Source organism: Salmo salar, chromosome 26 (assembly GCF_965601325.2).
Source record: "Salmo salar chromosome 26, fSalSal1, whole genome shotgun sequence".
Classification (NCBI taxonomy): domain Eukaryota; kingdom Metazoa; phylum Chordata; class Actinopteri; order Salmoniformes; family Salmonidae; genus Salmo; species Salmo salar.
This window is the reverse complement of record NC_138316.1, coordinates 42,717,029-42,730,125: the sequence shown is the minus strand read 5'-3', so window position 1 is coordinate 42,730,125 and position 13,097 is coordinate 42,717,029. Positions and strand designations below refer to the sequence as shown.

At 41.7% G+C, this 13,097-nt stretch overlaps 1 protein-coding gene across 2 annotated transcripts; it reads right to left on the bottom strand.

The window, feature by feature from the left end:
* Nucleotides 1-131: 131 nt before the first annotated feature.
* LOC106587730 (membrane progestin receptor gamma-B) lies at nt 132-11,209 on the bottom strand. Of its 2 annotated transcripts, XM_014176335.3 has the most exons (8): nt 11,062-11,208; nt 10,566-10,693; nt 8,683-8,888; nt 7,255-7,381; nt 5,909-5,953; nt 3,285-3,381; nt 2,448-2,592; nt 132-2,112 (listed from the first exon to the last, which is right to left on the bottom strand). In XM_014176335.3, the coding sequence occupies exons 1-8, from the start codon at nt 11,113-11,115 to the stop codon at nt 1,868-1,870; spliced, it is 1,047 nt and encodes a 348-aa protein (XP_014031810.3). In that variant the 5' UTR covers nt 11,116-11,208; the 3' UTR covers nt 132-1,867. The 2 variants fall into 2 exon arrangements, with proteins under 2 accessions (XP_014031810.3, XP_014031811.3); XM_014176336.3 differs by lacking the exon at nt 5,909-5,953 and having other exon boundaries at nt 11,062-11,209.
* Between the last annotated feature and the right edge of the window lie 1,888 nt (nt 11,210-13,097).

Sequence of the window (13,097 nt, the reverse complement as noted above, 5' to 3'; positions counted from 1 at the left end):
TGTGGTTAATGAAATAAGAGAAAGTGAGCTAAAGGCTCTTCTTCAAATGTACTACAATGAGAAAACCGTGTTTGGAGTTTGCTGTAGGCCTAGTTCTTGTGTTGCATTCACAGGATGTTTTTGCTCTCTAGTTCATTTCAAGGCAATACACATACACCTTTTATTTATGGGAATTCACAATAAATAACATTACAAAATATATGATCTAAAATAAGACAAGATTTACAGGAGCCAAAGAAAATGTTTAATGTCTAACGGAGAACTATAATCTCTTGGTGACGCTTTAAATAATACTGTACTTAACAGTGTACAGGAAAGCGATGTGACATGTATCATTTTTATCTCTAAAAGGCACATTCACTTTAGTAGCTGACCATCATACATACTGTACACTTAATTAATAAGTTATTGTATCCTTCAGTGCTGATTTTAGTTTACAGTAGACTACCAAAACCCTCTACTGAACAGCCCTTAGACTACAGACTGTGGCCCTAATATTGTTGATATATGTTTGTGGTACATATCCATTGTTTGTGTATAAAAATGATCATGTGATCAATATATTTAGTATAAAAATAATGTGTTTAAAAAGAAAGAAAAATGAAATTGAAGGAATTTTGAAAATTCCTCGTCATGTAACATTCAGTGGATTGATTCGTCATATACAGTTTGACTTCCCACTGCTCCAGTCTCTTCCTGCTCCTCAGTGGATTGATTCTTCATATACAGTTTGACTTCCCACTGCTCCAGTCTCTTCCTGCTCCTCAGTGGATTGATTCTTCATAAACAGTTTGACTTCCCACTGCTCCAGTCTCTTCCTGCTCCTCAGTGGATTGATTCTTCATATACAGTTTGACTTCCCACTGCTCCAGTCTCTTCCTGCTCCTCAGTGGATTGATTCTTCATAAACAGTTTGACTTCCCACTGCTCCAGTCTCTTCCTGCTCCTCAGTGGATTGATTCTTCATATACAGTTTGTGACTTCCCACTGCTCCAGTCTCTTCCTGCTCCTCAGTGGATTGATTCTTCATATACAGTTTGACTTCCCACTGCTCCAGTCTCTTCCTGCTCCTCAGTGGATTGATTCTTCATATACAGTTTGACTTCCCACTGCTCCAGTCTCTTCCTGCTCCTCAGTGGATTGATTCTTCATATACAGTTTGACTTCCCACTGCTCCAGCCTCTTCCTGCTCCTCAGTGGATTGATTCTTCATATACAGTTTGACTTCCCACTGCTCCAGTCTCTTCCTGCTCCTCAGTGGATTGAGTCTTCATAAACAGTTTGACTTCCCACTGCTCCAGCCTCTTCCTGCTCCTCAGTAGCGTTGGTAAATCAGAGAACAAAAGCAAGGCCTATGTGTTTAGTACTGTGTACTAGTCCTATAGTCAATGTAATACTACCAGAGGTACCACTGTCTGTCCCTCATTGTAGTATATCTGGAGCTCTTGCTCAGCTACCAGTTTATTCATCCATGCTGACATTATGTGAAGAACATTTCATTGCCCCTTCAGCATTGTATCTTGTCATGACTTCACCTCTATCCAACACCAATAAGTCATAGTGGGTCACTTCACTTGTTCACCTCTTCTCCCAAACCCACCCCCACCACAGTGTCCAGTTTAATAATAGTAATATAATACAAATATATGCCATTTAGCAGACGCTCTTATCCAAAGTGACTTACATTCATGCTTGTATACATTTTACGTGTGGGTGGCCCTGTGAATCAAATCTACAATCCTGGCATTACAGGCACCATGCTCCACCAACTGAACCATCCAGTTACTACATCCTGTATACATTGTCATTAGCATGTGGCTAATGGCTAGTGCTAGTGGTACTGGCAGCCCTTGGCTATTGGATGTGACTATGTCTTCTTCTCAGTGTGTTCTCCCCGGGTGGCTGACCAGAGCAGAGGCAGACTAAAGAGGAAGATGATGGCAAGGCTGAGGGTTACACTCAGCAGTGCCGCCCCCAGTGTGTTGGTGAAGGTGATGGGCAGAGAGTACGTGAGGAGCCACGGGCGTCGCATCACCATGTCCTGTTCAATGGCCTCCATCTGGAAATGAGTGCCAATTATGCCGAACACGTGGAACAGTTGGTGGCTGTGACCTGCAGAGGGTGCAAAAGGACTGTGGTTAAATACCTACAGTAGTAGTGGTACAGGAAAGGTACGAAGCAGAACTCAAGGAGGAGAACTGTAACTGGCCAGCAACAGAAGAACTGGCCTCCACAGCATAAGGGGGAAACAGGAAGGCACGGTGAGACCCAGAGGCAGTGATATAAAGACTACTATGTTGTTTTAATGCTACATATGTCATACCACTAATGTCAAGCCAGTGTTGATCAGTATCCACTGTATTGCAACAAGTCTTGCACAGTACAGTGACAAATCATTCTGAATGAATCAAACAAGCAGCCTTTCCAGATAAACCATGCACTTTGACCTATGTAGTCGAAGCTGCCTGGGGCCAGGCGCTCTGGTAGGTGTGTGGCGAAGAGGAATGCGGTCAGGAAGGCCATGACGATGTGGGTGTGGTGGAGAGCGTTGGTATCGTTGTCAGTGCAGCCCTCACCCACACACAAGAAGAGCTGTCAAAACACAGTAGAATGTATTAGCCTCGCGTCACGTGACAGGCTTCATCACAGTCACACTCCACATGGCTGTTGAACCAAGATAGCATGGCACAGGTGTAGAATATTAATTTGATCACCCGGTTGTTGCAGGACATTTCCTATACAGCAGGAAACACCAACTTGTAGTGTATTTGAGCTTTAAAAAATATTTTAACATTGGTAATTTACAGTTCAAAATTTCAGACTTGATTTGCCCTAACTAAAAACGTATCAACCCATACAAAAATGAATTATAATCTATAATTATAATCAACATTTCTGTTGCTGCAGGATTATTTTACTGCTGTGAGAAACTGGTCAAATTAAGATCCAATAGCTGAATTTTAGAACTGTTCATAAATACTTGTATAAATAATAAATGTACACCTGCATTCCACTGACTTGACTATAATTATACCATTAACCAGACAACAAAGTGTACAGAGCTTGCTAGGTTTAAAAATATATAGTCGTACAATAATCAGACAATACTAGCTTCAGCTCATTTTCATCCCTAGTCCCACGATCTGGCAAAAACATCACATGAATCAAACATTGACACAGTACACTTCAACATGACAAACACTGTTCGATACTTTTCAACTTTTCCTCAGGCACAGGAGAAGGTGCGTCTGTCACACAGAGGGGTGAGAAATGTAATGACTCACCCTGTAGAAGAGAGGAATGTTGTCGAACAGGTAGGGTAATGCGAAAGCTAGAATGCGGAGAAATTTGCCAAACTTTGGGCTCTTACACTCTGACAATCTGAAACAAAAAAGTTATGGTTGTTTTATCAGCCATCACAATGAGCCAAATCCATGCACATTCATTATACACTGCAAATAATTACGGATTTTAATTAATCAACGTATGCCATCTCTTTGTTCCCCATCTCTGTGCATTAAGGATAGATGAATAGAAGATGCTCTTAACAGCGTCTAGGGAACAAAATATTGCATTACTGTTGCATGGTTATTCAAATGATTAGAAACCCATTTCCCGTTATTGAATTTGGGAATAAACTGTAGCCTTTATGAACTTGCTCCCAAATAGACACTTTTTCAGTGCATTTTTGTATCTAGCATGAACTCATCTTGTTTAAATATTACACAGGACATTTTCATGGTTTTATATTCCCATCACAAATCACTTACAGTGCATTTGGAGAGTATTGAGACCACTGGACTTTTTCCACATTTTGTTACGTTATAGCCTTATTCTAAAAATGGATTCAAATGTTTTCCTTCCCCTCATCAATCTACACACAATACCCAATAAATACATTTTGTAAATGTATTAAAAATAAAAATAAACAGAAATATCACATTTACATAAGTATTCAGACCCTTTACTAAGTACTTTGCTGAAGCACCTTTGGCAGCAATTACACCCTCGAGTCTTCTTGGGTATGATGCTACAAGCTTGGCACACCTGTATTTGGGGAGTTTCTCCCATTCTTCTCTGCAGATCCTCTCAAGCGCTGTCAGGTTGGATGGGGAGCGTTGATGCACAGCTATTTTCCGGGCTCTCCAGAGATATTCAATTGGGTTCAAGTCCGGGCTCTGGCTGGGCCACTCAAAGACTGGTCTGAAAGCCACTCCTGTGTTGTCTTGGCTATGTGCTTAGGGTCGTTGTCCTGTTGGAAGGTGAACCTTCACCCCAGTCTGAGGTCCTGAGAGTTATGGAGCAGATTTTCATCAAGTCTCCCATTCCCTGCCGCTGAAAAACATCCCCACAGCATAATGCTGCCACCACCATGCTTCACTGTAGGGATGGTGCCGGATCCTTCCAGACGTGACCCTTGGCATTCAGGCCAAAGAGTTCAATCTCGGTTTCATCAGACCAGAGAATCTTGTTTCTCATGGTCTGAGAGTCCTTTAGGTGCCTTTTGGCAAACTCCAAGCAGGCTGTCATGTGCCTTCTACTGGAGAGTGGCTTCTGTCTGGCCACTACCATAAAGGCCGGATTGGTGGAGCGCTGTAGAAATGGCTGGAAGATTCTCCCATCTCCACAGAGGAACTCTGGACCTCTATCAGAGTGACCATCGGGTTCTTGGTCACCTCCCTGACCAAGTTCCTTCTCCCCCGATTGCTCAGTTTGGCCAGGCGGCCAGCTCTAGGAAGATTCTTGGTGGTTCTAAACTTCTTCCGTTTAAGAATGATGGAGGCCACTGTGTTCTTGGGGACCTTCAATGCTGCAGAAATGTTTTGGTAACCTTCCCCAGATCTGTGCCTCAACACAATCCTGTCTCGGAGCTCTACGGACAATTCCTTCGACCTCATGGCTTCAATTTTTCTCTGACCTGCACTGTCAACTGTGGGACCTTATATAGACATGTGCTTTTCCACATCATATCCAATCAATTGAATTTGCCACAGGTGGTCTTCAATCAAGTTGTAGAAACATCTCAAGGAGGATCAATGGAAACAGGATGCACATGAGCTCAATTTCTAGTTTAATAGCAAAAACGCTTTTTTAAGGCTGTAATGTAACAAATGTGGGAAAAGTCAAGAGGTCTGAATGCTTTCCGAATGCACGGCTTCAATTAAATTCACTCACTTGCTCTCCTTACCTTTCACACAACCATAACTGCTGTGTCATTGTCAGATCAGATTAGCAAAATAGATTCTGTTTTTGTAGCTTTGAAACACATTCCAGTGTATATGAAGCCAACTCCCTCTTCACATAAAAAACACACGATCTGTTGCTAACTACTGTACATGTGTTCCCTCTCCTTACTACCTCTTCCAACTAAAACCACACTTGATAGTCTATCTATGGAGTGACGAGGCCTACATGTTTTTTTGTTAGCTCACACCCACATAATTGAAAAGGGAGGTGCATAGTACCATTAATATTTAAAGGGCAACTCCGCCACTTTTCAACCTCATATTCATTATCTCCAGCACCAAACCAGTGTCTACATATGTGAAAATGGAAACCAAGTGGTTGATGTATTTGATACCATTCCACCCATTCCGCTCCAGCCATTACCATGAGCCCATCCTCCCCAATTAAGGTGCCACCAACCTCCTGTGAGTCAGTGAGTTAGGTTAGCAGTAGCACAGTGAGTTAGGTTAGCAGTAGCACAGTGAGTTAGGTTAGCAGTAGCACAGTGAGTTAGGTTAGCAGTAGCACAGTGAGTTAGGTTAGCAGTAGCACAGTGAGTTAGGTTAGCAGTAGCACAGTGAGTTAGGTTAGCAGTAGCACAGTGAGTTAGGTTAGCAGTAGCACAGCAGTTGACAGAGAGCAAAAGAAAACGCATGACTAACGGAGACGACATGATGTTTACCTTTTTATGATGTCATGGTTATATTGGATATATGGTAAACCAAGCCTTGGCAGAAAAGAGGAGGGAGAAGCATTGTGAGACTGCCATCAAGCAGATAATACTCAGTAATAATTATGAAGAAATGTAGGCAAATCAGTCAGTGTGCGTTTTAACAACAACGTGTTGGCTTAGTGTACGATGACAAGCGAAGTCACAATAGCTGCTACACAGTGAAGCTAAGCTGAGGTAAAAGACTGGTCCAATTTGCCTCCTATCATGCAAGATATTTTGACAGAAAGGAGCTGAAAGGAGCAGTTTCATTCCCCCAAATTAATTTTTAACAGCAGTGTGTGTATCAAATCTACATTAAAATGTTTAATGTCAAATATGTGTCCACACAGTAGGATTTAGACTAAATGTGATTGTTTCTGGTTGGAGGAATATTGTCATTTTGTAATCTTATTAATTCATCCAAAGCTAGGGGTCAAGTTGAACAATCACATTCCTTTAAAACCCAGAGCTAATTATACAATATCCTCATTAGCACTATGAGATGCCTGAGATTGAGTGGTTGCTAAACAACAGGCAGGTTGACATTTATTGTTATGAGTCTTGTCCTGGTGTCACGTCCTGACCAGTAAAGGGGTTATTTGTTCTTATAGTTTGGTCAGGACGTGGCAGGGGGTATTTGTTTTATGTGGTTCAGGGTGTGTTTGTGTATGTGTTCATGTAGAGGGGGTATTTGGTTTATATGGTTCGGGGTGGTTATGTATGTAGAGGGGTATTTGATTTATTAGTCCAGGGTTTTGGTTATTGTTCTATGTTCAGTCTAGTCATTTGTATTTCTATGTTTAGTTAATTGGTGTTGGGGCCTTCAGTTGGAGGCAGCTGTCTATCGTTGCCTCTGGTTGAAGGTCCTATAAATAGGTGTGTGTTTGTCATGGGATTTTTGTGGGAGATTGTTGCTGTGTATAGCTTTGTGCCTTACCGGCCTGGTGTTTGTCGTCGTGTTTTTTGTATACGTTTTGGTTTTCCTTCTTTGTCCTTTAATAAAAGAAGATGAGTATACATTTTACCGCTGCGTCTTGGTATAAACCCTACGACAACCGTGACACCTGGAGGCAGAACTGAGCGTTTTCCCCTTAGATAGGCCAGCTGGCTATATTGTAAACATTCATGAAAACAAACATTTGCTTTTTGGTTTTCATTTAAGGTTAGGTTTATCAGTGTGTTTGGGGTTAAGGTTTAAATCAGATTTGATGACTTTGTGGCTGTGCCAGCTAGTGACCACTGCAGAGCTGCCTCCAGAACAAGGAAAAACGCTAACCTGCAAACAACAGTGGCCTTCCAGTAGAAAGCTCTCTTACCTGGAGTAGCAGGCTAAGGCGGTACAGATGACAGTGTTTAGCACAGCGATGGGGATATAGTACTGGTGGAACAAACTGTTCACCCACTTATCAGGAATCACGTAGGCAGAATATGTTATGGCAGAGCCTGGAGGGGAAAGAAATATGCATAACCAAACATGCAGGAATAGACACAAATACAAACGTGTGTGCATACAGAGGCACTGCAAACTATGTGTATATACCATAGACTATATTGATGTGTATAATATACACACATACAGATGGAGGCTCTTAATTTGATCACCCTGTTTCAGGAGATCTTTCATGCTGTTGCAAACTGGCTCAAATTAAGATCCTACATGTGGGAACTCATGTGGCTAAGGCATTCATGCGTGTGTACACACAAACACACACCGTCACCCTTCAGCATGCAGATGCTGGCAGAAGTGTAGATTCCAATCTGAGGACTGGTTGGTCCAGGACTCAGTATGCATGGTACATGTGGTTAAGCACATTCCTGCATGGATTCCATAACTAATAACACCCTTTGTATGGCAGGTTGGTGCTTCACATTAGTTAGTTGAGGGTATAGTTACCCTGACTGTACATTATGTCCTGTTCAAGACCTGCTACACACTAAGGGATTTTTAAAACTGGGTGCAGAGCTATATAAATGCAAACCATTATGCATGCGTTTTTCCACATCAACCCCTACTGCCATCCCAACTGCCACCCCTAGACACCTTTTGTAAGCCCCTCCAAAATCCAAAAGGATTGAATGGGTGGGCCAAATATGGTCATAAAGCCTGTGGTAGGCCAGGCAGTTGGTGCCAGTTATCTCAGACACATGTACTTCCATCAGATCTGTAATGAGGAATTAACAAGCGGCTAGGGGTTGATTTGGGATTGGGGGAAACCACAGAATTAGATCAAATGAAACAGGCATAGATGTGTAATGTGATCAATCCAACACTCCAAATTGTACATCAAAAGTATGACTGGCCAGTGTACCCACCACAGAACATCCATTTGAATGGGACTACATTCCCTTTCTATCAGTGGAGGCTGCTGAGGGGAGGACAACTCATAATAATGGCTGGAACGGAGCAAATGGAATGGCATCAAACAATGTTTGATGTATTTGATACCATTCCACGGATTCCGCTCCAGCCATTACCACAAGTCCATCCTCCCCAATAAAGGTGCCACCAACCCCCTGTGCTTCCTACCCATTCTAACTCCATCAGGGTATCATACAACGACTCTCAGTTAAAAGACCTGCAGGTTCAGAACTCTATACAAATCCAACCCCTTATACATTGACTAGATAGAATCCATACAATGCCTTTCCCTCTAGAAATACACCTGCATAATATAGTAGTCATGTTGCTAGGGGCAACAATGTTCTTTTGAAAATAATTATATTTCTATGACATGTCTACTCACCCAGGCTGTAGAGACTCAGAGCTCCGTAGTCGAAGAAGAAGCAGATGTGTCGCGCGCGCGTTGACATGGTGCTAAAGGTGTGGGCACAGCTAGAGGCCAGCGGGTACACACAGCACGACATCAGGAACACCAGGAGGGGCCATGTGAACGAGTCGCGCCACACGTCCTGCATCAGGACCACCGTCAGCAGCTTCCAGAAGAAGTACCTGTCAGGACACACAGAGGACAGAGGGGGTTAGTTTGGCACTGGAGGACGCATTCCTTTCAGGACCAATTGTTTATCGGGGGAGCAATCGTTTACCAATTTTGTGGTACTTGTTTCAGCATTAAATCAGAATGCAAGTTAATTATGATTCTTCAAAATGAAATAGTTATTTTGGATTGTTCGCCTAAACATCACAGTGATAGCTTAAAAAAAGAAAGAAATCCCCTTTAACCAGCCTGGTCTTTTGTAAGATTACTGTATTCTCCAGTTCAGTCAGCCACAGTGAGTTACTGTATCTACCACAAGGTTTTCCCTGGCCTGTACACAGTAGTTACAGAGGCAGCGGGCTGTGTTTCCATGTCTCTGCACACCTCATTAACAAATAAACCTTATTTGTGGTTTTCCCCATCACTACACAGAGCTGTTCACTAATTGTGGCAACTCATTTGAGAGCTGTGAGAGGAGAGAGAAGAGGGAGACAGAGAGAGAGGGAGAGAGAAATAGAAAGAGGAGTCCTTGATACTTGCAGTGCAGAGGCAAGTGTCTTAACGACTGTCATCATCAGGTAGACACAGTCACATACACCATGCTACACTGCTAATCAACTACTACTTCCTGTGGAAGGCCTCAAGCCTGTGGAATATGCTTCAGCTGCTATTCACTAAAACCTGTTAATTATGTTTTCTGGTTTAGTCCAAATCCAAAGCAACATTGTTCCAGGGAATTGAGAGTGAGAGAGCATGTTTCAATATGCAGTTGCTTCTTTTCTGTCATTAAAATACATGTTATGTTCATTGTTCATATCCAAATTATAAAGATAATAACTAAACATGAGAGAAAAGTTCAACTGTTTACTTTCGTCTCAGTCAAGCCTCCAGTATCACTGACACGAGACTGTCCCCTGAGGTTCCAGTTAACCATCATGTTAAATGACTACACCTGCTCTTTACACGTCCTTAATAAGAAGCAGAGGACTGCCATGGGGGGTGGGGGGGGGTCTGCATTGAATACTACAATGATCCTCAAAGAGATGTTATACGGGTTATTAAATAGTTTGAGAAGTCCCCCCATCTTCTATTAACTACAATTCACAGGATTACCTGACACACATTTAACTATACGGATCATTGTTTTTTGAGGATGAAGAGTTTTGGAATAAAGAATCTAAGGAAAAGAGCTCAGTTTGTTTTAATCTATGAAGGATGTTAAGGTTGTGAATTTACTACAACTCTGTCTGAAGGACACATACCACTGCTGTGACAGGAGTGCACATTTTAGTTCTTACCCAGCACTCGTAACCATTCAACCTTGAATTAGGTGTGTTAGTGCTGGGTAACACTTTATTTAGATAGTCCCAAGTAGATGTTCAGTAGATGTTCAATAACTGTAAACAAATGTCAATGTTTCTGTACAGCACTTTGTGACATCAACTGATGTAAGAAGGGCTTTATAAATACTTTTGATTGATTGAAATAACTATCCACTAACCCTAGCCCTGATTCTAAACCTAACCCTAAGCCAAATTTAGCAAGCAATTGCTAAACAGATTTGTTGATAGTATGAGCATCTACAGAGCATCTTGTGTGGGACTATCCAAATAAAGTGTGACCAAAACATGTGCCCCCATGTGGCGTTCACAAGGAACCCCGTAAGTGTAACAGGGGTCGCTCAGCTATACCATGTGGGCAGGAAGTGTGTCCAGATATTGAGCGTTTCATTGGTCAGCTGGAAGAGGCTGAGGATGCAGTCAGTGGCTGAGCTGCGAGGGTGTCGGTAGCCTGAGATGATGCTGTCCTCATGGAACACCTAAACAAAACAAAACCCAGGGTTACTGCACAGTTGGCCAACACTCATTCACCACACAGTAGTAGGCTATATCTAGATACATATGGAGGGTAACCTGTTTACTCTAAAGACAATGGTGATGATGTTGACATATTTCCCAGTGAAAGTAGGACTGACTATACATTCTTGAGGGGAGTCACAATGATACATTCCTGACATTCTAAGTGGCACGAATAAACACACGATTCAGAATAGTGTTCCACTCAAATTCCATGTCCACATGTCCAACTTCTGAATTAACTGGACTTAAATAGAAAATATAACCTCGACTCTGAAAATAATATTGTAGGATATGTCATTATAAAACGTAGTGAAGTAAAGTAACTTACTTTTGGGACTTGGTTGATGGTGAAGACTCTGGGCAGTTTAATAAGGCTGAGCATGTTGTCTGAGAGGACAGTGGTGTTGACTTCACTTGCTGTATGAACTGAAGCCAGAGAGAGGGAGCATCTTTCCCTTTATAAGGTTGTTGCTATGTTGTTCTGTCGGTTCCTCCCACTCCCCACCCACCCAGAACATTCAGTACACCTGTTCCACTCCTCCTCTCTCTCTCTCCCTCCCATCAGGCTCTGCACACCCCATCTAGTTTCACCCTAAGACAAAAAGGTGTTGAGCAGCTGAGTTCATGTTCACACACAGACACACAAAAATATTCACATTCTTCGAAAAAGCTGCCAAGGGAGAAAACTTTTGAAAAAGGCAACAGAAGTCTAACCAAAAGCTTTCATATTTTGAAAGATAATGGTTTATGAGTTACAGAGTTTGTCTTTGAGAGCAGTTGGCCTATTGTTCTCTGAAGTAAAAACAATGAGTTAATGACTGATTACGGTAGCCTAACAATCACAAAGGGGAAAGAGCACAGCAGTACAGCAAGTTTAGCAGCTTTCACAGTAATGTTTAGAGATTTCAACCCCTGCCTCGCTTGTGTCTGCTTGGTACTCGTGAACTAGGTCCATGGAATAAGTAGCAGAAAAATATATATTGATCTGTCTATGCATGCAGCAAAGAAATGCATAACATTATTCTGGAAATCTACAATCCTCCTACTTGAACACAGTGGCTAAATTAAATATCTAGCTACATCCTTGAGGACAAGATTTAGGTCCTACTGTAACATCAAAGGCAGAACCAAATGATTTCCATAATATCTGGCAGTCCCACATCAGATTCATGTCAATAAGAGCAAATCAATAAGAAATAAGACATGTGAATATGAACTCTTTTTTTTTTTTTGTCTGATTGCATGGTTGTACCTGTTCTGATGCTGTACATGAGTGTATGCATGGTTGTACCTGTTTTGATGCTGTACATAAGTGTATGCATGGTTGTACCTGTTCTGATGCTGTACATAAGTGTATGCATGGTTGTACCTGTTTTGATGCTGTACATAAGTGTATGCATGGTTGTACCTGTTCTGATGCTGTACATAAGTGTATGCATGGTTGTACCTGTTCTGATACTGTACATGAGGGTATGCATGGTTGTACCTGTTCTGATACTATGCATGGTTGTACCTGTTCTGATGCTGTACATGAGGGTATGCATGGTTGTACCTGTTCTGATACTATGCATGGTTGTACCTGTTCTGATGCTGTACATGAGGGTATGCAAGTCATGGGGAAGAAATACAAAATAAAGACAGGTATTATTTAAGCTATTCATTGTAAAGAAATTTTATCTTTTTTTACCTGCACTTGACAATACATTTATAAAAAAGGTTTTGCAGTGAGGAGTCTTGGTTCAACTTCAAGGTAACAGTGACAAAAACAAGCACTACCTCAGTCTCCAAGGAACCAGCTGTTACTGACATTCATTGTCTTAAGAATCACTTTAGAATGGGTGGCCATTTTCCATTAAGAGACACCTAAGTGAAGGTGTCTGGAGATTAGCAGTGAATTTAGCCTGGTCCCAGACCTGTTTGTGCTGTTTTTCCAACTCCTACAGATGTAGGATCTTAATTTGAGCCAGTTCGCTACAGGGGGAAAATAATCCTGTAGCAACAGGAAATGTGAATTCTTATGTGGATTATAATTAATGGACATTTTTGTAAGGGTTGATACATTTTTCGTTAGAGCAAATGAAGTGACATTTTAAAATGGAAATGATAAACTTTAGAATACTTTTTAAACCTTGAATACACTACAAGTTTGCATTTCCTGCTCGGCAGGAAAATTCTCAGCAACAAAAAGATTGATCAAATTAAGATCCTACATCTGTATGGTCATTGCGTAACAGCACAAACAAATCTGGGACCAAGCCATATTGAACTCTGCCAAATATGCAAACTGAGTTTCAGTCACACCAGATAAAGGCTGGCAATGAATGAAGGGTGTAAATGGCAGAAAGAAACATCTCTTTCACTCAT

Bases quoted from the DNA above. Each gene is read 5' to 3' on its own strand.
- LOC106587730 (XM_014176335.3), bottom strand. From the start codon at position 11,115: ATGCTCAGCCTTATTAAACTGCCCAGAGTCTTCACCATCAACCAAGTC. The intron at 10,694-11,061 runs GTAAGTTACTTT...TGTTTTGTTTAG, and splicing joins CCATCAACCAAGTCCCAAAA to GTGTTCCATGAGGACAGCAT. The intron at 3,382-5,908 runs GTAAACATCATG...TTTTTGTTTCAG, and splicing joins AACCATGACATCATAAAAAG to ATTGTCAGAGTGTAAGAGCC.